General features: G+C 48.1%; 1 protein-coding gene across 6 annotated transcripts in view; it reads right to left on the bottom strand.

Moving 5' to 3' along the window:
- Positions 1-2,588: 2,588 nt before the first annotated feature.
- ANKRD16 (ankyrin repeat domain 16) overlaps positions 2,589-24,046 on the bottom strand; it is a 31,443-nt gene continuing 9,985 nt past the window's right edge. For all 6 annotated transcript variants that reach the window (XM_050936965.1, XM_050936969.1, XM_050936968.1 and 3 more), the window contains 5 exons: positions 12,210-12,252; positions 10,811-10,919; positions 7,642-7,803; positions 4,687-4,765; positions 2,589-2,786 (listed from right to left, as the gene is read on the bottom strand). In XM_050936965.1, coding sequence (XP_050792922.1) covers positions 2,626-2,786; positions 4,687-4,765; positions 7,642-7,803; positions 10,811-10,919; positions 12,210-12,252 — 554 coding nt within the window. In that variant the 3' untranslated portion in view covers positions 2,589-2,625. The remainder of the gene's footprint in view (positions 2,787-4,686; positions 4,766-7,641; positions 7,804-10,810; positions 10,920-12,209; positions 12,253-24,046) is intronic.

Raw genomic sequence — 24,046 nt, 5'->3', positions numbered from 1 at the left:
TGATTTAGAACCTAACAACTTCTTCTGAAGTCAATGGGAGACTTTCCATTGACTTCAGTGGGAGTTCGATTAAGCTCTCTGGGCCAAGTTCTGCCAACACGGGCTCGTCTGAGAATTCCACACCTACATCCACGCTCAATATTCCACTCACACGCTTTCTGTAACACATACTCTGGGCCAAACTGTGACCTGATTAACTCCAATAGGCGCAGGGCTTTGGCGCTGAAAGTAAAGCAGAACAAAACATCTGGCTACAGTTCTTTTAGCATCTGCTCTTACATGGGTAAGCAGGGCCTGAATGAGATCTCCTCTGACAACTTCAGTGACTTCAGGAGCAGGCCATGTTTGCACAGACATGCCTACTCTGCCTCAGTGCGCAGCACGATGGAGCTGCTTTGCCAAAATGATCAATTTTGGCTGGTTTGGGTTATAAATCACTCTAGTATTTGAATGCAGGGGTGATAGAAATATTGTTTTTCTTATTGTACGGGTAAAGGACAGCAGGCCTGTGCTTAACATGCCCTGATTAAGGGGGTCACCCTAAACTGAACCTCACTTGCTAAGTAGGGGGGTAGGGATGCCAAACCCTCACAAAGAGAAGATTGGTGGTGGTGGTAAAAAATATTTATATATGCTATGGGAGACTCTACTTAAGGAGCCCTAGATACCATTTGACCTGTTCCACTCCAGCATTTAATAACAGAGCTGATTAGACTCAATTAAGAGTCCCTGTTGGTGATTCCTATATGAGTTTAGGAGCTAAGTCTTAGCTTTTGTGAAGAAACAGTGAAAGTTTACATAGAAACTGCACTGACAGTGAGAAGCTGAGGAAAAGGACAGGGCTTAGTGCTCTGCGAGGGTGGGTATTTGCCCACGGTTGTGGTGTTTTCCCAAATTAACATCAGGTTCCTTTTTCCCTTGTAACAAAAGTTTTAGTTTGTTGCAAAAAGACTCAGTGCTTGTGAGAGGGGAAGTATTGTTCTTAGAAGTGCCCAAGGGTGGTGTTTGGTTTTCCCAGATTACTGGGTGGGGGCTCAAACTGGTTCTATTTTCAGTTGTTGGGAGAATCCCTTAGGCATTGAAATCGGCCTTTGTTGGTACCAACTCCACCAGGCAGAAGGGTTACATGTGAAATTGGGATGTGCATTTATACCCATCATCCTCCCCTACCACCATGAAATTGAACAGCATCTGCTCTGATGCTTCCTATCTAATTCCAGAATGAGCGTGTTTTACAGTCTTTAAAAACAAAAAATATAAAATCTAAACAACTACTATAGCTCTAGTGTTTATGACTATCCCAAACTGTGAGATGCTTTCAAGGAGAGTGTTAAGCATACAGCTTTTCCTGAATACTTCAAAGAGGAGGATTTCTTAATGGTGGTGAGAAGTGTCAGATTGACTGCAAGGGTTGTGGTGGATTCTCCACTGCTGACCATTTTTAAATCAGGATTGGATGTTTTTCTAAAAGATCTGCTCTAGAATTATTTTGCAAATGTTGTAAGGGCCATTGTTATACAGGACATCAGATCAGAGGATCACAATGGTCCCTTCTGGCCTTGGAATCTATGAATTCATGTCTTGGATAATGTATTTCTCTCTTTGAGCCTGATGCAGAGGCCAGTGGAAGTCTTCAATGTTTCTGTTGACTTCAACGGGCTTTGGCTCAGGCCCCTGCTCCACAGAAAGCATATCACACGGGCAGAGGCTGTGCAAGATTCCCCATGCTACTCACCTATGTTTTCCATCCAGAGCTAGATGGTTGAGGGGGATCATTTCTTAGTGGAAAGGGTAATTGCTTCTCTGCCATCCTTGGCCTCTTGGTAACAGCTGCCAATTGTGGCAGTGGTTTTGTGCTGTCTCACCAGAAATTGGCCAGGTCCCACCAGCTCATTTCATACAGGCCATCGAACACCCATCCAATTGTAGAACTATTATTATTAAACATTTCTATTACAGTGATGTCCAAAGGCCCCAATTAAGATGTGGACCCCTCTGCACTTGATGCAGTACAGACAAATAAAGAGACACTTAGGACTTGTCTACAAAAACACTGCAGTGGTGCCGCTGTAGCGCTTCAACGAACCTGCTATCAACACCAACGGCAGGGGTTCTCCTGTCAGCGTAGGTACTCCACCTCCCCAAGAGACAGTAGCTAGGTCGGTGGGAGCGCTGGCTACACCAGGGGTTAGGTCGGTTTAATGGCCTTGCTCAGGGATGTGGATTTTTCAGACCCCTGAGTGACAGTTATCCTGACCTAATTTCCTAGTGTAGACCACGCCTAAGTGTGTGCAAACCAACCCAGCAACCAAATGGCTGGTTCGAGGATTGGCAGAGATCCTATGATGATGGAGCACTATACAAGTGTCTGTCAGTCCCATCCTATGGAGTGTATTATCCCCATTATACCCTTGGGTCAAAATCTATTTAATATGAGCCATTCGGATGTAGCTTTATTCCTAATATATTTCCAATGAGTTCTTGTACTCAGGCCTTACTCAGCACAACTCCCATTGTCTTTGCTGAGTCAGGCCCTCAGGATTTGGCCCTTTGTAAATAGTTCTATCTGGCACAACACAAAACAGTGATGCTGAAAACAAACTTTTATTCTCTCCTCCGTCAGTTTCATGTGCTAACATTTATTCCCTTGAAAAGCTGTAGGACGTCCGGTTTCTTGGCAAGTTGCCGTGCAAATGTTCCAGTGTCGTCCAGGGAGTCCTGCAATCCAGCCTGCAGGAGAAGCCACGCACAGGCCGCGTGCTGGCCCGCACAGGCCATGTGCAGGGCTGTAAAGAGACAGGACAGTGACATGGAAATGAAATCCGCAAACAGGGATTTGTATTTCATATGCAACGCAAATGTCAGACTCCCAGGAAAGGGAATTAATTCAGGAAAAACTGGCCACGGGTGAACAATGACTAATTTCTTTTTCAATTATCCCATGCAATCAGTGCCCTGCATTCTGCAGTGGTGAGCCTTGAAACTGCAATGCTGTGTCCATTATGGAGGCAGACAACCGCGGTGGGAAATTAAGTAAGAATGTTTCCGTTTATTTTGGGCAGTAAGGAGCTGCCCGTTCAAATAAAGCACCATCCACCTAATCACTGTACAATATCACTAGCAAGAATGACAATCCAAGATCCTTCAATCAATGGCTGCCACTTTAACAGGAGACTGGCCCCAGCAACCTACAGAATGTGGCCCTGTGAGTCTTGGAAAGGGAAGAAAAGATTTGTACTGTGTGTGGGGAGGTGAAATCTGGTGTGGGGAGGCGACACCAGTGCTGGGTGACAAGGAACGATGGACAGTCATAGGGTGGCACATGTGCTAGGGGTGAGGAGGCCCCCTGTGCTGGGGGGGTCCTGGAAAAGGGAGGGCTCCAGGGTGGAAAGACAATGGATGGGGTCAGCCTAGCACTGGCGTTAGGACACTGGCGGCTGGTGCAACAGCGACCGAACAAGAAAAATAAATACAAGGCGCACTTCCTGCCGGTGAGTGTGGGCCTGACCCCTGCTGCTGGCACCAGGCCCTCAATTAACCCCCCAAACCTCTAACCCCACTCCCCAGGCCAGCCTGGCCCCCCATGTACTCCTAACCCCACCCCCCTGGGTTGGCCTAGCACCCCCCACCCCATGCACACTGAAGCGTGGGGCCCCCCAAAGCACAGGGCCCGGAGCAGTCACCCCGATTCGCCATACCCAAGGGATGGCTCTGACCATGTGTCAGTCTTGCAGAGTAGCAAGCCTGCAGCGTGTTGACCAGGCTGTAACTTGCTTCTAGCATGGCTGTTGTACTGGTAGGAAGTCCTGTCTGCACTTCGTTCGGATAGCTAGGTTAGCCAGTCTGTCTGGCTCCTTTCTTGGCCCAATCCTGCTAGACGCCAAGAGCCTTCCACTTGCTCTCAAATCAACTGGGACTTGAGGATGTTCAGCATCTTGCAAGAGACACTCAGCACCTCACAGCTCTCTGTACAGGAGGATACCCCAAAATACATGACAGACACCCACAATCCTCTGTCACTAGCACAACCAGTTGATGCAGTGTGGGATTGAGGTCCAGATTAAGCCAGAACGCGCCGATACTAATACAGTAAGGCGTCAAGGAGTGGATGAACAAGAGTGGCTGACTCAAGGTCATGGAGGAAAAAATGCAGCTGTACAGGTGACCAGAACCGCTTGCACTGTAACCGGGGCAGGTGAGTGTAACAGAGTCTGAACACACCTGATCTATGTGTAGCCTGGGAGAGAGAGCATCTGTGGGAGAGAGAAAGACACTGACTGATTGACCGGCTGATTAGGGGACTGTTCATGATGATTCTAAAGACAAGTATTTAGACCAACCTGATCACTCTGGAGAAGCCGTGAGTTGCCAGTTCTGGCTGCGCTGAAAACCATTTCGTTTTTAGAAACACTAATCCGAAGGGTGACTCATTTATTATTGTGCACAGATCATGACATTGCCAACTCAATGCAATTACTACGGTGACTAGCTTTGCATCCAAATTCCACTTACTATTCATTTACAAGTCACACGTCTGGCACTGGTTGCAGCTTAGGCATTAAACACACTGTGCTGTGATCTTTCAGGGGCAGGGATCCCGTCTTCTTACCTGTTTTTAAACTGCCCTCTGCAGTACTGATGCTCTAGAAACAACAACCAACCAACCAACCTACCAGAGGGCCTTACCAGATCGACTTTTCCCATCTTTAGCATGTAGATCAGCGCCGAGGGACAACAGCATTTGGATGGTACTTGTATGTCCTTCCTGCATTTTTAAGCACAAACACATCTGTTGCATGATCGTTAAGCAGAACCAGCCCTTTACATCATTCATTTGTGAGCCTAATATAACCTGCAGGAGTGGGAATAGAAAAATTCCTCTGTAAAGCAATGTTTAGAAGAGCTCGCTATATGGCCAATGAGCACCACCATAAGCAAACTGGCAAACCTATGGAGAGCTATAGATAACTTAGGGTGACCAGATGTCCCGTTTTTATAGGGACAGTCCTGATTTTTGAGTCTTTCTTATATAGTCTCCTATTAACCCCCACCCTCTGTCCTGATTTTTCACATTTGCTGTCTGGACACCTACCCTAACTACAGCTGCACAACCCCATAGTACAGACACAGCCTATGGTGACAAAAATGGCTTTTCTGTCGCTGTAGGAACACTACCTCCATGAGCAATGGTAGCTAGATATACGGTATCCTTCTTGCATCAATCTAGCTGTATTTACACTGGGGGTCAGGGCAGCATTGCTATGATGCTCAGGTCTATGGATTTTTCATACCCCTTAGTGCCATAGCTATGTCAACCTAAATTTGAACTGTAGACCAGGCCTGAATCAAATTGCTTTTATCGTCTGCTGGCCAGTCAGCCCTAGAATCCCGATTTACTGTTAACAATACAAACACTCGCAGCTGATGATTTGTTAAAAGGATTAGGCTTCATTAGGAAACTGTTTTCTCCCATACTAAAAATCTGGTCTGATTACTACAGAAGTCTAGGATTGCCACCAATGTGTGTGTGCGTTTTAGATCAGAGACCTATGTCTTATTAATAGCTTCCAACTGAGCTGGATTTGCTATCTATTTGCATTAGCCCGAAGGGCACTGGCATTTTCCAAAGGATTTCTATAATATTTGTAGAATCTTAGAAGAACACAGAGAGATTGCCTCAGTGACATGGACTAATGATCCATCGAGTCCCGGATCCTCTCTCTGGCTGTAGCCAATTTTGGATGCTTCAGAGGAAAATGTAACCCTCACATTTCCCCTAAATAATGCATCTGATCTGGCTGTTTCTTCCTCACTCCTGTTAATTAGGCTTGGTTCTGCAGCATGAATGTGGATAGCCTGTATTTGCACCTCCCCATCCCTTTCTATTCCCCCTATTCACAGCACCCAGTGCATTACTGTATGCACACACTGACAGCAATAAAAGTCGTGAGTTAGCAGATGGCTTAGCTACAAAGGTCTTAGTAGCAAATTGAGTTGAAAGCATAATTTGATTTTAATGTATTTATAAATGCAAAAAAACCCTACAACCCTAAAGCAAATTATGCTGCACAGTGCAAGAGACACTGATTCTCAAGGAGGAAAAAAAACCCATCAAATGTTTTTGCAGATCAGACGGTGTAGCTCTTTGCCATGGCAGAGCTGGGATCTTTTCCAAAGCACATTTACATTCACCTCCCACAAACACATGCTGGCAGCCAAGAGGGCTCTCAACGTAATTTCTCAGTGAATAAGGCAGATGAGCTGTGAGAAAGACCTTCTGCCATGGATGCGATGGGATGGGATAGAGGAGAATAATGTTACTCGTCTTGGTAAGTGCCATTGTTGCATTTGTAAATGAAGGATAAAGTATCTAGACTGTGCCTTCAAAGCTGCATGCTGGAGTTCCTGAGACCATGAACTCCTCCAGGCAGCGACCATCCCTCTTTGTGTGGCTAGAAAGCACTCAGAACATGCTGGGGGCTGCTGCAAACACACATAATAATAGAAGGGATGCAGCAGGGCCGTACTTCCTGAGCCCCCAGGGGGGATTCCAGATGACAGCCTCCGGGGCTCCTGGGTAGAACACTCTGGTGAAGCAACAATGCCACCACTCTTAGTACAGTATGACCAATCCTCTGTGTTCAGCCAGCACTGCTGGTCAATGCAGGGAGGGTGGGTAAAGAGCCATAGTCCATCCACAACCCAGCCCTCCTTCCCACTTTTCGTCCCCTAGGGGCACAGAGGTGTAGTAGGAAGGAGAGGACATTCTAGTCCTTTATTGGAATTCAAGACAGTCCCTGTGCAAGGGGCACAAATGGGAGTGTGCGAAGCTCCTTGTCCCCTCTCAGATCTTGTACACCTGCCCAGGGTCTGGCCAGAATCCAACCCAACCTATTAGCATAAAGGACTTCCCCTCTCACTACTGTATTGGCTGTTTCAGTAGGGTACAGTGCTACGGTCTGAAATCGATAGTTGCACTGATAACTTCCTAGTGCAGAGTCCCAAACTGCTTGGGAGGCAGGAAGAGGATAAGGAGGAAATTCAAACCCTGGGTTACTTCCATCTCCACTCCAACTACTGGAGAGTTGTCAAATTAAGCTGCTGAATCAGTCCACGACCAAGGGGAACCTCAAGCAAACATACATGCCAAAGGTCAGCCCTGCTGACTCCTGCTCTTGAGAGGTGCTAGGTACCTACGGCTCTCATTGTCTCCCTTCAGCTAGCAGACATCAGTACAGACCCCTGCAGACAACAGATTGGTGGGGCAACTCCTGTATATAGCAGAAGACATGGGCAGAAGGTTTTGAAGGCTGTGGCCCTGCCCATGCTCTGTCCTGAGGCCTCACTCTCATTCCCCCTCTCCCCTGAAGCCAGTGGGGATTCAGCTCCAGCCGGTGGCCTGGAGCTCGGGGTTCGGGCTGGCCGGTGGCCTGGGGCAGCTTGGGCTGGCCAGGGAGCTAGCTTCCCCAAAGGGGGGTTTCTCCAGCCGTCCAGGACAGAAGTCGTACCATTCTGCAAGGTGCTAACAGCCAGTCTTCATGGCATTCAGGGCAAAGACCATGCTGACATATGCCATAAGAGAGATGGTGGGGTGTCAACTGACAGACGCATTGCACAGGGAGCGATCAAAAGGAGACAGACCTTGGCTGCGTAATGTAGCGCCGTGAGTTGGACTGACGTTGCTCTCTCATTGACATTGGCACCGAGATCAGAGACAAGGAACCGGATGGCTTCGTCCTGGGCCGTGACTGCTGCCTGGTGCAACGGCTGAGCACCTACTGCATCTGCAGCTGTATAACAGGCCTAGTGGGTGGGAAATAAGGAGCCATGAACAGCTTTGCCAAATTGCCATGAACGATTGCCAATCTGTATACAAACGACGTGTCCGGCCATGACAATGACAATAATGGAAACACATGATATTTTACTCGGCCATCAAAAAAATAATTACTCACCCTAGTCCAGCAGGATTCCGTAATGCTGGTATAAAACCTGTGTGTGTACAGTTGCATCAGCTCATTTATCAAGCTTTGGAAATGATTAGCAAAGGCTTCTGGGCCCAGTTCTCCTTTCCTTTCCACTGGTGTAAATCAGGAGAAACTTTACTGACAACAATGAAGCTACACCTTTATAAAACCAGTACAGGCCCATTGTCTTTCCAAATGCATGCAACACAGCAGTCCAGCTACATACAACAAAGTCATCACTGCACAGTATGCTGACATTTTGATAAGCATCTGGCAAATCAATGGAATCTGGTCCCAACACATAAAGGGACATTGTTAAGTCACATTTGGATTTGCAAATGTGTTTGTACAAGGAGCGGGCCCAATTCTCATTCGGGCCTTCAGGCATGTGAATCATAATCATACTGTTCCATTATTTCTTTACATTAAATTTCAGTTGAACCAGTTTAAGATACACATTCCCCTTTTCGGTGCTGCCAGGTCTCACAATTTTATAGCAAGTCTTGTGCCTATATTTAGTATTTTTCTTAAAACCCCAGCTTCTGGAGTCCGGTGAACAGCTTTCATTGAAAACACAAGTATGTTTTTAGCTTTGATGGTAAGCATAGAAAATTGTGAAGACCAGAAGGCAAATAAAAAGAATGCAAAATGCATTAATACTGTCACGGACCAGGATGTGTGTGGTTAGGCCCAGTGGCTGGAGCAGCAGCAGTCAGGGTCAAGGACTAGAGCAGGGCTGGCACAGGAGCAATCACAGCTTGCAGACACGTGCACTGAGCAGCCATTGGCCTAACGCTGTTGCTGGGCTTAAGAGCCCATCTCTTGGTTCCTCCAGCCAATTGGGCTGTCTGGTTATCTAGTGATTCTGCTGCAAGCCCCCTGTGCGTCAGCTGCAAATCCTCAGTTGCTCACTAGGGAGGCAGAGCCAGCTGGTCCCAGGCTCAGCTGCAGACCCTAATTCCTGACAACTTTTTAAAAAAAATCTGATGGTTCTTAAGCCAATTTTCTGATTTTGAGGGCCTGACACTTGATTTTTGAAAACTTGAAGTTGGCAGTACTGCCTGTTTAGCATTTGCCATCCAAACGCTGCAGCACCAAGCTAACGTATGAGGACCAGGAATGGAACTGTCTAGAAAATGAACAGACTCTTCCTATTGTCCATGCAGGGAGAAATGCAAATGTAAACCAACCTCACAAACCGTGAGACATGAATGCGATTTTTTAATATTCTTTGAGGGTTTCATAGGCTATGTTGACAACAGGACATAAGTAATGAAGTGTTTGTTATTCTGAATATACAAATGGATCTAACAACATCCCTATGATCCTTTTAGAACAGGGGTGGGCAAACTTTTTGGCCTGAGGCCCACATTGAGGTTGTAAAACTGTAGGGAGGGCCGGGCAGGGAAGGCTCCCCAAACAGCCTGGCCTCCACCCCCTGTCTGACCCCTCCCACTTCCCGCCCCCGACTGCCCCCCTCAGAACTCCCGACCCATCCAACCCCCCCCTGCTTCTTGTCCCCTAACCACCCCCTCCTTGGACCCCCCCCACCCCCCGGGACCCCACTTCCTATCCAACCCCCTGCTGCCAGTCCCCTGACTGCCCCACCCCCTAGCCACACCCCTGCCCCCTGACAGGCCCCCTGGGATTCCCATGCTTATCCAACCACCACCCCATTCCCTGTCCCCTGACCGCCCCCCATAACCTCTGCCCCATCCAACCACCCCCTGCTTTCTGTCCCCTGACTGCCCCCCCAGAACCCCCCGCCCCTTATTCAACCTTCCAGCCCCCTTACCATGCCACTCAGAGCAGCATGTCTGGCAGCCACACTACCTGGCCGGAGCCAGACACGCTGCTGCACTGCTCAGTAGGAGCGCACAACCCTGCCTCCCAGAGTGCGGTCCGTGCAGCGGCGTGGCTGCAGGGGAGGGAGGACAGCAGGGGAGGGGCCACAGACTAACCTCTCCAGCTGGGAGCTCAAGGGCCGGGCAGGACGGGCCCACGGGCTGGATGTCGCCCAAGGGCTGTAGTTGGCTGTAGTTTGCCCACCTATGTTTTAGAAGGAAATCAGAGGTCATTGGGAAGAAATACTGGGCGCTACAGCTGTTATAGATAGGGAAAGTTCACTTCCTACACAGCCACAGCAGGAAATCTACTGGTCCTCAGAAATCTACTGCCAGAAGAAACTCTACATGTATGGTCTAAGCATAGGCTAGAGAGCCAGGAATGCCTGGGTTTTAATCTCGGCTTTGACGCCAGCTCCTTCTGTAGCATTGGGCAAGTAAGTCGCTTTACCCACTCTGTGCCTCAGTTTCCCCATCTGTAAAATGGGGATGAGACTTACATCCCTATGTCACAGGAGTGTTTGTGATGATCTGTTACGTAGCAAGTATTTATACAAATCATTTCGAAGACGTAAAGCTCTAAGGCCCAGATTCACAGAGGTACTTAGGCAACTAGCTTCCACTGAAATCATTGGTCGTTAGGTGCTTACATACCTTGAGGAATCTGGGCCTAAGTATTGGGCCTAAGTATTGATCCTCAGGCTGTGATGGCCCTTCTTGCTACTCACCAGTAGCCCCACTGAGCCAGTGCTAACTTGGTAGCAGCTCACCAGTGGGAGTCATGGGCACACATTCTGGTCTTTAGTGGAATCACCATCATTAGCCACACCACTCACTTTTTACTCAGTCCTTCTGTCAGCTTCAGTGGGAGCTTGCCTGAGTAAAGTCCTCCAGATATTGCCCCACACAAGTACAAGAGCTAATATTGTTCTCTTTGGTGAGTGGCATTTTGTATCCGGAACCTGGAGAAAAGGCAGTGTGGGTCTCTTGACACCATACCTTATGCTTTTCTAGAAGCAGCTGGGCTATGTCGATGTGCCCGTTCTGTATCGCATCCATAAAGGGAGTCACTCCGCATTTGTCCCTGCTGTCAGGTTCATAGGGGCACCTTGGAAAGATCATAAAACACGTGCTTGAGACTGGTGTGCCCGGGCTGCTTTGTGTTGTTGGAGCTGTGCACAGCAGCTGGAGTGTCTCACTGTATTTGACCGGAAAGCTTCAGATCTGGACGTGAGGCATTCCAGCTAAATGATCACATGCTCCTCTCTCTTTGTCCTGTGTTGTATCATATTGGGTGCTGGCATGTGCCTTTAGAGTGACCCTGAGCTCTTTGGGGCAGGGAGCTGTTTGGCTCAATTCCTGCAGGATGAATTTCTCCCCCAGGCGTATGAGGGGCAGAAGGTCTATGCGCCACTTACATCACACTTAACGTCTCTGAACAGAACTTCTGTGGGAGATAAGTAGGGCCCAGGCCATGGGCTAGCACAGGGATGAATTGCCCCAAACATGGTGCTACATACATCATTATTATTGCGAGCCAAATCCCAAGGACCTTACTCAGACAGAACTCTCATTGGCGTGAATGGGAATTCAACCTGAGTAAAGACTGAGTCAAAACTGAGAATCTGGCCCAATGACAATACAGTGGGTCAAATCCACCCCATGCCAATAGTAAACCAGGGTTTAGTGGGGCTGGGAGGGGTGTGAAGTTTGATACTGGGAAGACTGTGGATGGAGATGGCTACAGCCTCCCTTCTTCCAAGTGCAGCTTCAACAGTGGGCAGTGCTGGCCAGGAAGGAAGTGTGGCCAGAATGATTCAATGCAGCTTCCCAGCAGACTCTCCGCGGCGAGGACTCTGTGGAGCCCTGGGCAGAAAATACAGCTATCCCTGGCAGCAAGCAAGAAAGAAGGTGGTGCTCTCATCTCAGGGTGAACCCCTGCACTCTGGCACAGTGGGTCTCACTGGTGCAGGCAAATGCAGTAGCTGCGCTCAGTCAAGCCCAGAGGAATGACACCAGGGACAAAGCCCAGATGGTTCTCTCCTTGTTGACATCAGGGACAAAGCCCAGATGGTTCTCTCCTTGTCGCAAGGACCCAGCCTGGTTATGTAATTGGGGCCTTTGTCACAGTGAATTCTGAGGCAATCCAGAGAGTAAATACATCTGAAATCACCATAATCAGCTGTGAAAAGGGAGAGGAAATTGATAGGTTCTCAGGGTTCACAAACATGCAGCTGGGATTTCTAAATGGCATCAACGTTCTCGGTGTCTGTTTAGTCAAGCAAGCCGTGTGCTGTAAATGGAAAGGGGGAGTGGGCTGGGAGGAGGGAAGGGAGAAAGAGAGTGTGTGGGTGGGTGGTTAATTTCACAAAAAAATTAGGACAGGAAGCCTGCTTACCGCTCAAGAAGTGCTTTCACTACGTCAAAACAGCCGTGCATTGCTGTGTGAGAGAGGAAATGGATGGTAATTCATGTTTTCATGTTTCCTCCCACCTAGAAAGGAAAAACAAGTGGGTCTGTGCCCCTTTGGGCTTATTTGTGATGTATAAAGAAGCCCTGAAATATTTTTAATTAAAACCTTTAACTGTTTGTTATTTTTACGTTAGACGTATCAGGAGCATCCAACCGTCTCTACGTCCTCCAAGGACTCTCCAGACAAAACAGGAGAGAGAAGTGAAGTGGAAGCTTTGTTTGCCCTGAACTGAAGTGTGTGTGTGTTTTGAATCTTAACAAACAGATTTTTTCTCCCATTTTGTTAGACCTTTAAGTTAAAAAGGTGCTAAGCAAGACTAGCACAGAACAAAGAGTTTTAAACAATCTGGAAAATATTCCTTTACATTCTCAATTACTCAGGTTTTGCTTCCTTGATAATTCAGCTGGACATGTTTGGTACACCACACAGACCATTGGGAGCTGAGAACAGGCATGCTAGGAACATGCACTTAGCACATCTCCGGGCATTGAGACTTCTGAGGAAAAAACCCAAGGTAAAAAGGATCTGAATTGCGAATATAAAATCCTCTCTGGCCTTTATTAATTCTATGATTCTATGATATTGCAGCAAAATGGGGAGGAACTCTATTTTTACTTTGTAGGCCACCTTCATATAATAAAACCAAACTCACAGCTGCTAATAACAGGTTATTTACTCACTTTGATTAAGGAGGACAACACAGTACATGTTTTGGTCCCAAAGCCAAACACAGAACTGCAGTTGAAGAAGGGCTCTCAGCATATGTTGCAAACTAGTGATAGTCTTAGTTTTAATAGCAGCATTGCCAACCTCAAGAGATCAAAAATCACGAGTCAGACCCTCAAAAATCACAAAATTGAAAAAATTATGAGATTTTTAGTCTGTCTTTTAACTTTCACTCCTGTCTATTCCTCTGCCAATATGTGAGAGGCAATTTTGGGTTGAAAAATCAACCTCTAATGCTCCCAAAATGCACACCTCTCCCTGGCTGCTCAGATGGAGACTTCTGCCTCATCCTTAAGACAGGGGAACTGCCATCCATTTCCTATTACTGTCTCCTGTCTAGATACAGCAGCAGCACTTCCCTGCCTCCCGCTACCCTGGGACCTCGCTACCTGAGACCCAGCAGCGCTACTTCCCTGAAGTCTCATCTCCCAACCTTCAGCTGCCCTAGGACTCTCTCCCTGCTGTAGGGCCGTATGTGAAGGCAAGGCTCAGTAGTGGGGCAGGTCTGTGTCCTTAGCCCCAAGGTCCCCTCACAGAGCTCTGCCCCCATGCCCAGCCCTGAAAATCATAAGATCAGCAGAGTTTCTCATGTCACTGCAACAGTTTCTCCTGCAGGTACCCAAATCCTGTGACATGATCAGTTTGCGAGTTGTGGCAGCACTGCCTTCCCTTGGCTGCTGGAACAGGACTTCCCTTTTCCATCTCCATCATCATCCCCAAGCTGGGGAGCTGCCTCTAAATCCCCTCCATCTCCTGCCCCATCACTGTTCTCTCCACCTCACTCAGCCTCCCTCCTGCGCCCCATGTGCCTTTGCTCCTCCCACTCCTCTGCACTCTCTGCAGCCTTCCTCCTGCGCCCCCCACCTGCCTGCAACTCCCTTCTCAGCCTTCCCCTGCATCCCGTTCATCTGCAACCCCTAAACCTGCCCCCTGCTCCTCATCATTCTCCTCGCCCACCCCTCACAGTGTCTCTGCTAGGGTGACCAGACAGCAAGTGTGAGAAATCAGGATGGGGGTGGGGTGTAACAGGAGCCTATATAAGAAAAAGCCTCCAAAATCAGGACTGTCCCTATAAAATCGGGACATCTGATCATCCTAGTCTCTGCTGCTTCTCACAGTTCCTTTGTTCTGTCCAGCCCTCTGGGCCATACTGTGGCAGCCATTCTGCCGGTGGCATGGCTTCTATCTCATTGCAAACAGTGGGAGGTGGCAGTCAACTTTATTAAGGGTAGCCTCCTTCCACAGATAGACTGTAGGGAAAGAGCGGACGTCTTGCTGGCTTCAAAGCTCAGCTCCACTGACAGTTATAGGAGATGGTGGCCATTTTGAATAATTCGTGAGTTGGCGCCCTTTGCCATGTTTTCACCCCCAAAATCACTAGGGTCATGATAAAATTGTGGAATTGGCAACCCTGTAATAGCAACAGTCGAACAATGGAGCTGGTGTGTTGTGGCCACGGTTTATAGCACAGACCAGTCACACTATGCTCCCTGTCTTTTGTGGTGCCCACCCACTGTCTTGTCTTATACTCAGAGTACAAACTCTTTGGGGTGGGGACTATCTTTGTGTTATGTGTGTCTTCAGGGCCCAGTATAATCCTGATCGCTAATTTGGGTATCTAGGCGTTACTCTTGTCCTGGCTGAGCAGGGTGGTGGTAGGTATGTGATGTCTCCCATTCACACTCACATCTCTCAGGATGACAGCTGGGTGCCAAATGGGAATGCACCTCACACAAATGGGAGGGGGGCTTGGGGCAGCAGCAACCCTCAGCCCTGGGGAGAGCTGGGCACCTCCATGTGTGAACCAGTATCTGCAGGGCCCTGCTTCTTTCGGGGGGGGGGGCAGAGCCACTCTCTCTGCCCCCCAATGTGAGCTGAGATCTAGAAGGGGCTGAGCATCCCATTTCCCAATGCTGCCTCCAGCAGCAGGGAAGGGGCTGGAGGCTCATCCTTCCCCCAGTGCTGCTGCGTTAAGGGGTAAAGAAAGGTCAGAGCAGTGCAGGGGAGTATAGGGAGGAAAGGAAGAGGGTCCAGAACTATACAATAGGGGATGTGGGACCTTCAACTCTGTCCCCTCCCCAACCTCTCCACATCCACACACTGAATTTCTGTCCCCCATTAAAAACAGGCCCCCACACTGCTGAGACCAGGATGGGGAACTGGGGACAGGCATGTTCGGTGCATGGAAAAGACACATAATGCAGAGACTGGCATGCAGCGCTGAGAACAGGTGTACTCTGTACATGGCACTACACACAGCACTGAGATTGTAGTTGGGAGCTGAAAACAGGCAGGCTCGAAGCATACCTCCAATGCAGTGCTGAGACCACGGTAAAGAGCTATTGTAACAGGCTGATTTCATCTCCTATGGGGTGATCTCATTCAGCTGACAACATCTCATTGAGATGAATGGGCCATTTCACACCTGGGTCTGTTATGCTGCAGAAGGACATGAGAGCTCATTCCCCATACATCAGGCCTAGATCTGCATTTCCATTCTCCTGCCCCCCCTCCTGCCTCCAGCTGGTATGTGCACTCTTGACAGCCACACCATCTTCCCACCTCCCCATGCCCCCTCCAAGCTTACCAGGGGCATGGAGTGGCAAGGAGTAGAGTTATGGTCACCCAGTGGTGCCTTGTGAGATTCAACAATATTTAGTTCAGCTGCATTGAAACCTCTGAAAGCCAGGAAATGAAGAGTTAAAGAAACGCTAACAAACTTCAGAAATCCAGGAAGTACAGAAGGTGGATGCCACCCCCACAAGGCAACCTTAGCTCTGTCTGCCCTCCTTGAGTGATGATCCAGTACACCACAGCACACACTAGCACTCTGCAGAGCACTCTGAGAACAGAGCACTTGAGCACTGTTGGACAACGTCTAACTAACACCTTCTCTTCGCTAAAGCAAAACTCAGGTTTAGATCAGGTGTCACAAACTGGAGCTACCTATACTACCCCTGGGCCCACACTCAAACACAGAGCCATTCCCCACAGACAATCTTAGACTTGATAAATGTGACCATCCCTTTACCCTTGCCTTGAGGATTCCTTCTGATACATGGCCTTCACTCGCACCTCCCTAAGCCCCAGAGACCACCACCCTGCCGACAGTCCCCACGGCAAGAAGACCCCTATGTACTGCAGATCGAGGGACATGATCATTCCCCTCTATTCGACATTGGCAAGGCCTCATCTGGAGTACTGTGTCCAGTTTTGGGCCCCACACTACAAGAATGTGGAAAAATTGGAAAGAGTCCAGCGGAGGGCAACAAAAATGATTAGGGGGCTGGAGCACATGACTTCTGAGGAGAGGCTGAGGGAACTGGGATTGTTTAGTCTGCAGAAGAGAAGAATGAGGGGGGATTTGATAGCTGCTTTTAACTACCTGAAAGGGGGTTTCAAAGAGGATGGATCTAAACTGTTCTCCGTGGTACCAGAGGACAGAACAAGGAGTAATAGTCTCAAGTTGCAGTGGGGGAGGTTTAGGTTGGATATTAGGAAAAACTTTTTCACTAGGAGGGTGGTGAAGCACTGGAATGGGTTCCCTAGGGAGGTGGTGGAATCTCCTTCCTTAGAGGTTTTACTGTCAGGCTTAACGAAGCCCTGGCTGGGATGATTTAGTTGGGGATTGGTCCTGCTTTGAGCAGGGGGTTGGATTAGATGACCTCCTGAGGTCCCTTCTGTCATAACCTAGTCCCAGATTTGGACCTTAGCGTCCAAAATATGGGGGTTAGCATGAAAACCTCCAAGCTTAGTTACCAGCTTGGACCTGGTAAAGCTGCCACCACCCAAAAAATTAGAGTGTTTTGGGGCACTCTGGTCCCCCCAAAAACCTTCCCTGGGGACCCCAAGACCCAAATCCCTTGAGTCTCACAACAAAGGGAAATAAATCTTTTCCCTTCCCCCCTCCAGGTGTTCCTGGAGAGATATACAGAAGCAAACTCCGTGAATCTAAACAGAGGGAGTCCACCCTCTCTATTTCCAGTCCTGGAAACACAAGCACTTCCCTCTTCACCCAGAGGGAATGCAAAGTCAGGCTAGTAAATCTAACACACACAGATTTCCCCCTGACTTCTTCCTCCCACCAATTCCCTGGTGAGCTGCAGACTCAATTCCCTGGAGTTCCCCACTAAAGAAAAACTCCAACAGGTCTTAAAAAGAAAGCTTTATATAAAAAGAAAGAAAAATCATAAAAATGGTCTCTCTGTATTAAGGTGACAAATACACGGTCATTTGCTTAAAAGAATATTGAATAAACAGCCTTATTCAAAAAGAATACAATTCAAAGCACTCCAGCAACTATAGACATGTAAATACAAAAGAAAAAAACAATAACCCCTATTGTTTTTATGATCTCTGTACTCACAACTTGGAAACAGAAGATTAGAAAGCAGGAAATAGAAATCCCCTCATAGCCGAGAGAGAGTCAGGCAGAAGACCAAGAACAAAGGACTCACACACAAAAAACCCTCCACCCAGATTTGAAAAAGTCTTGTTTCCTGATTGGTCTTCTGGTCAGGTGCTTCAGGTTACTTTTTTTCCAGGTGAAAGACCCATTAACCCTTAGCTATCTGTTTATGACACGCCCCCCAAATTGCAGACAGTGGGGAAGCTCACTGGCGGCGATTTCCTCCTAGAACTTTAAACTAAAGAGAGTAATACAACACATGCACCTTTACATATACCACTAAGTATATAACTAACAGACTTCTACATTTTAAGAACACTTTTTAACTACTGGATTCTGGGAAACTCTCACGGGAGAGTGCATCAGCTACTTTGTTAGAAGCTCCTGAGATGTGCTGAATTTCAAAATCAAAATCTTGGAGAGCTAAACTCCAACGAAGAAGTTTCTTGTTGTTCCCCTTGGCAGTATGAAGCCACTTTAGCGCAGCATGGTCAGTTTGTAGCTGAAACCGCCGTCCCCAAACATATGGGCATAGCTTTTCCAGGGCGTACACAATGGCATAGCATTCCTTTTCACTGACTGACCAGTGACTTTCCCTCTCAGACAGTTTCTTGCTGAGAAACACGACAGGATGGAAGTTGTGATCCGTTGCTTCCTGCATGAGAACTGCTCCTATACCACGCTCAGATGCATCCGTGGTTACTAGGAATGGCTTGTCAAAGTCCGGGGCCTGAGCACAGGGTCAGACATGAGCGTCGCCTTAAGCTGGGTAAAGGCCTTTTGACACTCATCAGTCCACTTAACTGCATTTGGCTGGGGCTTTTTGGTCAGGTCGGTCAGTGGGGCAGCAATTTGGCTGTAGTGTGGTACAAATTGCCTGTAGTACCCGGCCAAGCCTAAGAAGGATTGGACCTGTTTCTTTGACCTTGGGACAGGCCACTGTTGGATAGCATCCACCTTGGCCTGTAGGGGGTTTATGGTTCCTCGACCCACCTGGTACCCCAGGTAAGTCACTCTGTTTTGGCCTATTTGACACTTTTTGGCCTTAACAGTTAGTCCGGCCTGCCTGATGCGCTCAAAGACCTTTTCCAGGTGTAGTAGGTGTTCGGGCCAGGAGTCTGAAAATATGGCCACATCATCGAGGTAGGCAACTGCATATTCTCCCAGTCCTGCTAGTAGACCATCTACCAGCCTCTGGAAGGTGGCGGGTGCATTTCGAAGGCCGAAAGGAAGGACATTAAATTCATACACCCCCGCATGGGTGACGAATGCTGACCTCTCCTTGGCAGGTTCATCTAGCGGTACTTGCCAGTACCCCTTGGTTAAGTCTATTGTAGAGATGAACTGGGCACGTCCCAACTTCTCCAATAGCTCATCGGTGCGTGGCATTGGATAGTTGTCCGGACGAGTTACCGCATTTAGCTTACGGTAGTCCACGCAAAAGCGTATTTCCCCATCTGGTTTGGGTACCAGAACCACTGGAGATGCCCATGCACTGGTAGATGAGCGGATTATACCCATCTGTAGCATGTTCTGGATCTCCCGTTCTATAGCAGCTTGGGCATGAGGAGACACCCGGTAGGGTGGGGTTCTAATGGGGTGAGCATTACCTGTGTCAATGGAGTGGTATGCCTGTTCAGTCCGTCCTGGGGAGGCTGAGAACAATGGGGCGAAGCTAGTGCACAGCTCCTTGATTTGTCGCCGCTGCAGACGTTCCAGGGTGGTTGAGAGGTTCACCTCTTCCACGCCACCATCTTTTTTCCCTTCATAGTAGACACCGTCAGGCCACTCAGCATCATCTCCCTGGACTGTAAACTGACAAACCTGTAAGTCTCTGGAATAGAAAGGCTTGAGAGAATTAACATGGTACATTCTGGGCTTTAGTGAGGAATTGGGAAATGCTATGAGGTAGTTCACAGTTCCCAGGCGCTCTTGGACTGTGAACGGCCCTTCCCATGATGCTTCCATCTTATGGGTCTGTTGCGCCTTCAAGACCATAACCTGGTCTCCTACCTTGAAGGAACGTTCTCTGGTATGTTTGTCATACCAGGCCTTTTTCTCTTCCTGAGCATCCTTTAAGTTCTCTCTAGCAAGGGCTAAAGAATGTCGGAGGGTGCTTTGTAGGTTGCTTACAAAGTCCAGAATGTTAGTTCCTGGAGAAGGCGTTAACCCCTCCCATTGCTGCTTCACCAACTGTAATGGCCCCTTAACCTCGTGACCATACACAAGTTCAAACGGTGAAAAACCTAAACTGGGATGTGGTACAGCCCTGTAGGCAAACAGCAACTGCTGCAACACTAGGTCCCAATTATTGGAGTATTCGTTGACGAATTTACATATCATGGCCCCCAAAGTTCCATTAAACCTTTCCACCAGGCCATTGGTTTGATGGTGGTACGGGGTGGCAACCCAGTGGTTCACCCCATGCGTGTCCCACAGTTTTTGCATGGTCCCTGCCAGGAAATTAGATCCTGAATCAGTAAGGATGTCGGAGGGCCAACCTACCCTGGCAAAAATGTCTGTTAGGGCCAGGCACACAGTGTTAGCCTTGGTGTTGCCTAGAGCTACTGCTTCCGGCCATCGGGTAGCAAAGTCCACGAAAGTCAGTACATACTGCTTTCCTCTGGGCATCTTTTTTGGGAAAGGACCCAGAATATCCACAGCTACTTGCTGAAATGGGACCTCAATTATGGGGAGTGGCTGGAGAGGGGCCTTGACCTGGTCTTGGGGTTTTCCCACTCTTTGGCATACCTCACAAGACCGGACATACTTGGCAACATCCTTGCCCATCCCCTCCCAGTGGAAGGACTTCCCCAACCAGTCCTTGGTTCTGTTCACCCCAGCATGGCCACTGGGATGATCATGGGCTAAGCTTAAGAGCTTCCCCCGGTACTTAGTTGGAACCACCAACTGTTTTTGCGGCTGCCATTCTTCCCGGTGTCCACCAGAAAGAATCTCCTTGTATAAAAGTCCTTGATCTATAACAAACTGGGATCGATTAGAAGAGCTGAGAGGCGGTGGGGTGCTCCATGCCGCCGCCCAAGCTTCTGAAGGCTGTCATCCGCTTCCTGTTCAGTCTGGAACTGTTCCCTTGAGGCTGGGGTCACCAGTTTTTCCTCAGACTGTGGACTTGGGCTTGGTCCCTCTGGAAGCAATGTAGGTGATGGGGTTGTTTCCGGTGCTGGTGAACTGCTCTCCGCTGGTGCACCTGAGGTTATTTCAGGCTCTGGCTGAGCCTTTTGGGTATGGCTGTCTGTTGCTTCTGCCAGTTCTGGCTCGCTGGCGCCCTCTGGCGTTGAGTTTGAAGATGTGGTTGCACTTGCTGGTGCTGGTTGCTGTTCCAGTTCCGGGCCTGGGACTGGAGGTGCTGTGGCTGTTTCAGTGGTTGGCATGGTATCCGGGTCCACTACCTCTGTCTGGGTCTCTGGTAACACAGACGGGGCGTCTGTGGACGGTTCAGGAACAGGAATGGGTCTGGGAGCTTGCCTGGTTTGGCTACGTGTAACCATTCCCACTCGCTTGGCCCGCTTCACCTGGTTGGCCAAGTCTTCCCCCAGTAGCATGGGGATAGGATAATTGTCATAGACTGCAAAAGTCCACATTCCTGACCAGCCTTTGTACTGGACAGGCAGTTCAGCTGTAGGCAGGTCTACAGCTTGTGACATGAAGGGGTAAATTGTCACTTGGGCCTTTGGGTTGATGAATTTGGGGTCTACAAAGGATTGGTGGATAGCTGACACTTGTGCCCCCGTGTCTCTCCACGCAGTAACCTTCTTTCCGCCCACTCTCAAATTTTCCCTTCACTCCAAGGGTATTTGAGAGGCATCTGGGCCTGGGGATCTTTGGTGTGATGGTGGTGTAATGAATTGCACTTGCATGGTGTTCTTTGGACAGTTGGCCTTGATATGTCCCAGTTCATTACACTTAAAGCATCTTCCATCTGATGGGTCACTGGGCCGAGGTGAGTTACTGGAGACTGGTGAGGTGGAAGAATAGTGTGTCTGTGGCTTTACTTGGGTTGTATGTGGGGTCTTTGGCTGCCCTCGGTTGTAGGGTTTATGGTCGGTGTGCCCCCTGGGGTATTCGTTCCCCTTGACCGTAGCTTTCTTGCTTTCTGCCACTTCCATCCATCTGGCTCCAATCTCCCCCGCCTCGGTGAGATTTTTGGGTTTTCCATCTTGTATGTACCGTGTTATGTCCTCAGGAACACCATCCAAGAACTGCTCCATTTGTAGGAGGAGGTGCAGTTCTTCCAAGGATTTAACATTGTGTCCTGATATCCAGGCCTCATAATTTTTCCCAACGTAGTAGGCGTGTTTGGGAAATGACACATCTGGTTTCCACTTTTGGGTTCTGAAACGCCGACGGGCATGATCCGGGGTTATCCCCATTCTGTATCTGGCCTTGGTTTGAAAAAGTTTATAGTCATTCATTTGCTGCTTAGGCAGTTCAGCTGCCACCTCTGCTAAAGGTCCACTGAGCTGTGGCCTCAATTCTACCATGTACTGGTCTTCAGGGATGCTGTACCCAAGACAGGCTCTTTCAAAATTTTCCTAGAAGGCCTCGGTGTCATCACCTGCCTTGTAGGTAGGAAATTTCCTGTGCTGTGGAACCATAATTGGTGAAGGGTTGTTAGGATTGGCTGGAGCCTGTTGCTTATCCTTTTCTAATTCCAGGGTCTGGCGGTGTGCCTCCCTCTGGAGTTCTATCTGTCTTTTGTGGGCTGCCTCTTCTTCTTCTTGTTTCCTTCTGTGGGCCACTTCTTCTTCTTCTAGTTTTCTTTTGTGGGCTGCCTCTTTGGCTGCTTGTTCTCTTTTGTAGGCTGCCAGTTTGATGCTTTCTTCCTTTTCTTTCAGCTCCACCTCTTTTTGTCTTTTTTCCAGTTGTTGCCTGTGTTCAGCTTCTTTGATTTGTTCTTCAGCCTCCATTTTTGTATTGGAAGGCATGGTTCCTGTTTTCTTGTGTTGGGGTGCCCTCCGGTGTTTATCGTCTGAACTGCAGGTTCTCTGTTGCCTCCTGGGGTCTGTCTAGCAACAGTGCCTTTTTCCCTTTCTTCCTCTAGCTAATTTTTTCAATGTAAAGTAAACCAGAAAAACCACTTTATTTGCATGAGTATAGTGCTGGTATTTGACTCCTAATGGGAGTGCTATTGTGTGACAAAAGACCCGTAACAGCTCCTTAATGGTTTCTTGCTTAATATGCAAGCCACAACTGCCAGAGAGAGCAGGAAAAAAAAATTCTCTCTGGTTCCTTTTTAAAACCAAACTGTTTCTCTCTGCTAAAAAGCCCCTAGCAGAGAAAAGAAAAATATAATATTCCTACTGGCTTCTGGATTGTATCTATCTCACCACTGCCACTCATGTCATAACCTAGTCCCAGATTTGGACCTTAGCGTCCAAAATATGGGGGTTAGCATGAAAACCTCCAAGCTTAGTTACCAGCTTGGACCTGGTAAAGCTGCCACCACCCAAAAAATTAGAGTGTTTTGGGGCACTCTGGTCCCCCCAAAAACCTTCCCTGGGGACCCCAAGACCCAAATCCCTTGAGTCTCACAACAAAGGGAAATAAACCTTTTCCCTTCCCCCCTCCAGGTGTTCCTGGAGAGATACACAGAAGCAAACTCCGTGAATCTAAACAGAGGGAGTCCACCCTCTCTATTTCCAGTCCTGGAAACACAAGCACTTCCCTCTTCACCCAGAGGGAATGCAAAGTCAGGCTAGTAAATCTAACACACACAGATTTCCCCCTGACTTCTTCCTCCCACCAATTCCCTGGTGAGCTGCAGACTCAATTCCCTGGAGTTCCCCACTAAAGAAAAACTCCAACAGGTCTTAAAAAGAAAGCTTTATATAAAAAGAAAGAAAAATACATAAAAATGGTCTCTCTGTATTAAGGTGACAAATACAGGGTCATTTGCTTAAAAGAATATTGAATAAACAGCCTTATTCAAAAAGAATACAATTCAAAGCACTCCAGCAACTATAGACATGTAAATACAAAAGAAAAAAACAATAACCCCTATTGTTTTTATGATCTCTGTACTCACAACTTGGAAACAGAAGATTAGAAAGCAGGAAATAGAAATCCCCTCATAGCCGAGAGAGAGTCAGGCAGAAGACCAAGAACAAAGGACTCACACACAAAAAACCCTCCACCCAGATTTGAAAAAGTCTTGTTTCCTGATTGGTCCTCTGGTCAGGTGCTTCAGGTTACTTTTTTTCCAGGTGAAAGACCCATTAACCCTTAGCTATCTGTTTATGACACCTTCCAACCTTGATATTCTATGATACTGCTACTGACACAGCCTACAGAGCTCAGCACTGAAATAAAACATTCTTGATACTGGCAGGTACATGTGGCCTTTTCTCCTATTGCAGTCACAGCTCTGCCAAGCTATTCTAACTGGTCCCTCTATCATTCAGCACACCTCACACAGTGAATGCAGCTGCAGCACTTGCACATTAAATGCGGGAATTCCAATCTATGGAACACATCACAAACAATGATGGCACACTGTCTTAGTCCTTCCTCATATCTACTTATTATAGACTCATACATTTTAAGGCCAGTGGGACTATTAACGAGTCTGACCTCCTACATAACATATGTTAGAGAATTCCATACAGTT

The sequence above is a fragment of the Gopherus flavomarginatus genome, chromosome 1, assembly GCF_025201925.1.
Source record: "Gopherus flavomarginatus isolate rGopFla2 chromosome 1, rGopFla2.mat.asm, whole genome shotgun sequence".
NCBI lineage: Eukaryota > Metazoa > Chordata > Testudines > Testudinidae > Gopherus > Gopherus flavomarginatus.
This window is presented reverse-complemented; position numbering and strand designations above follow the sequence as displayed.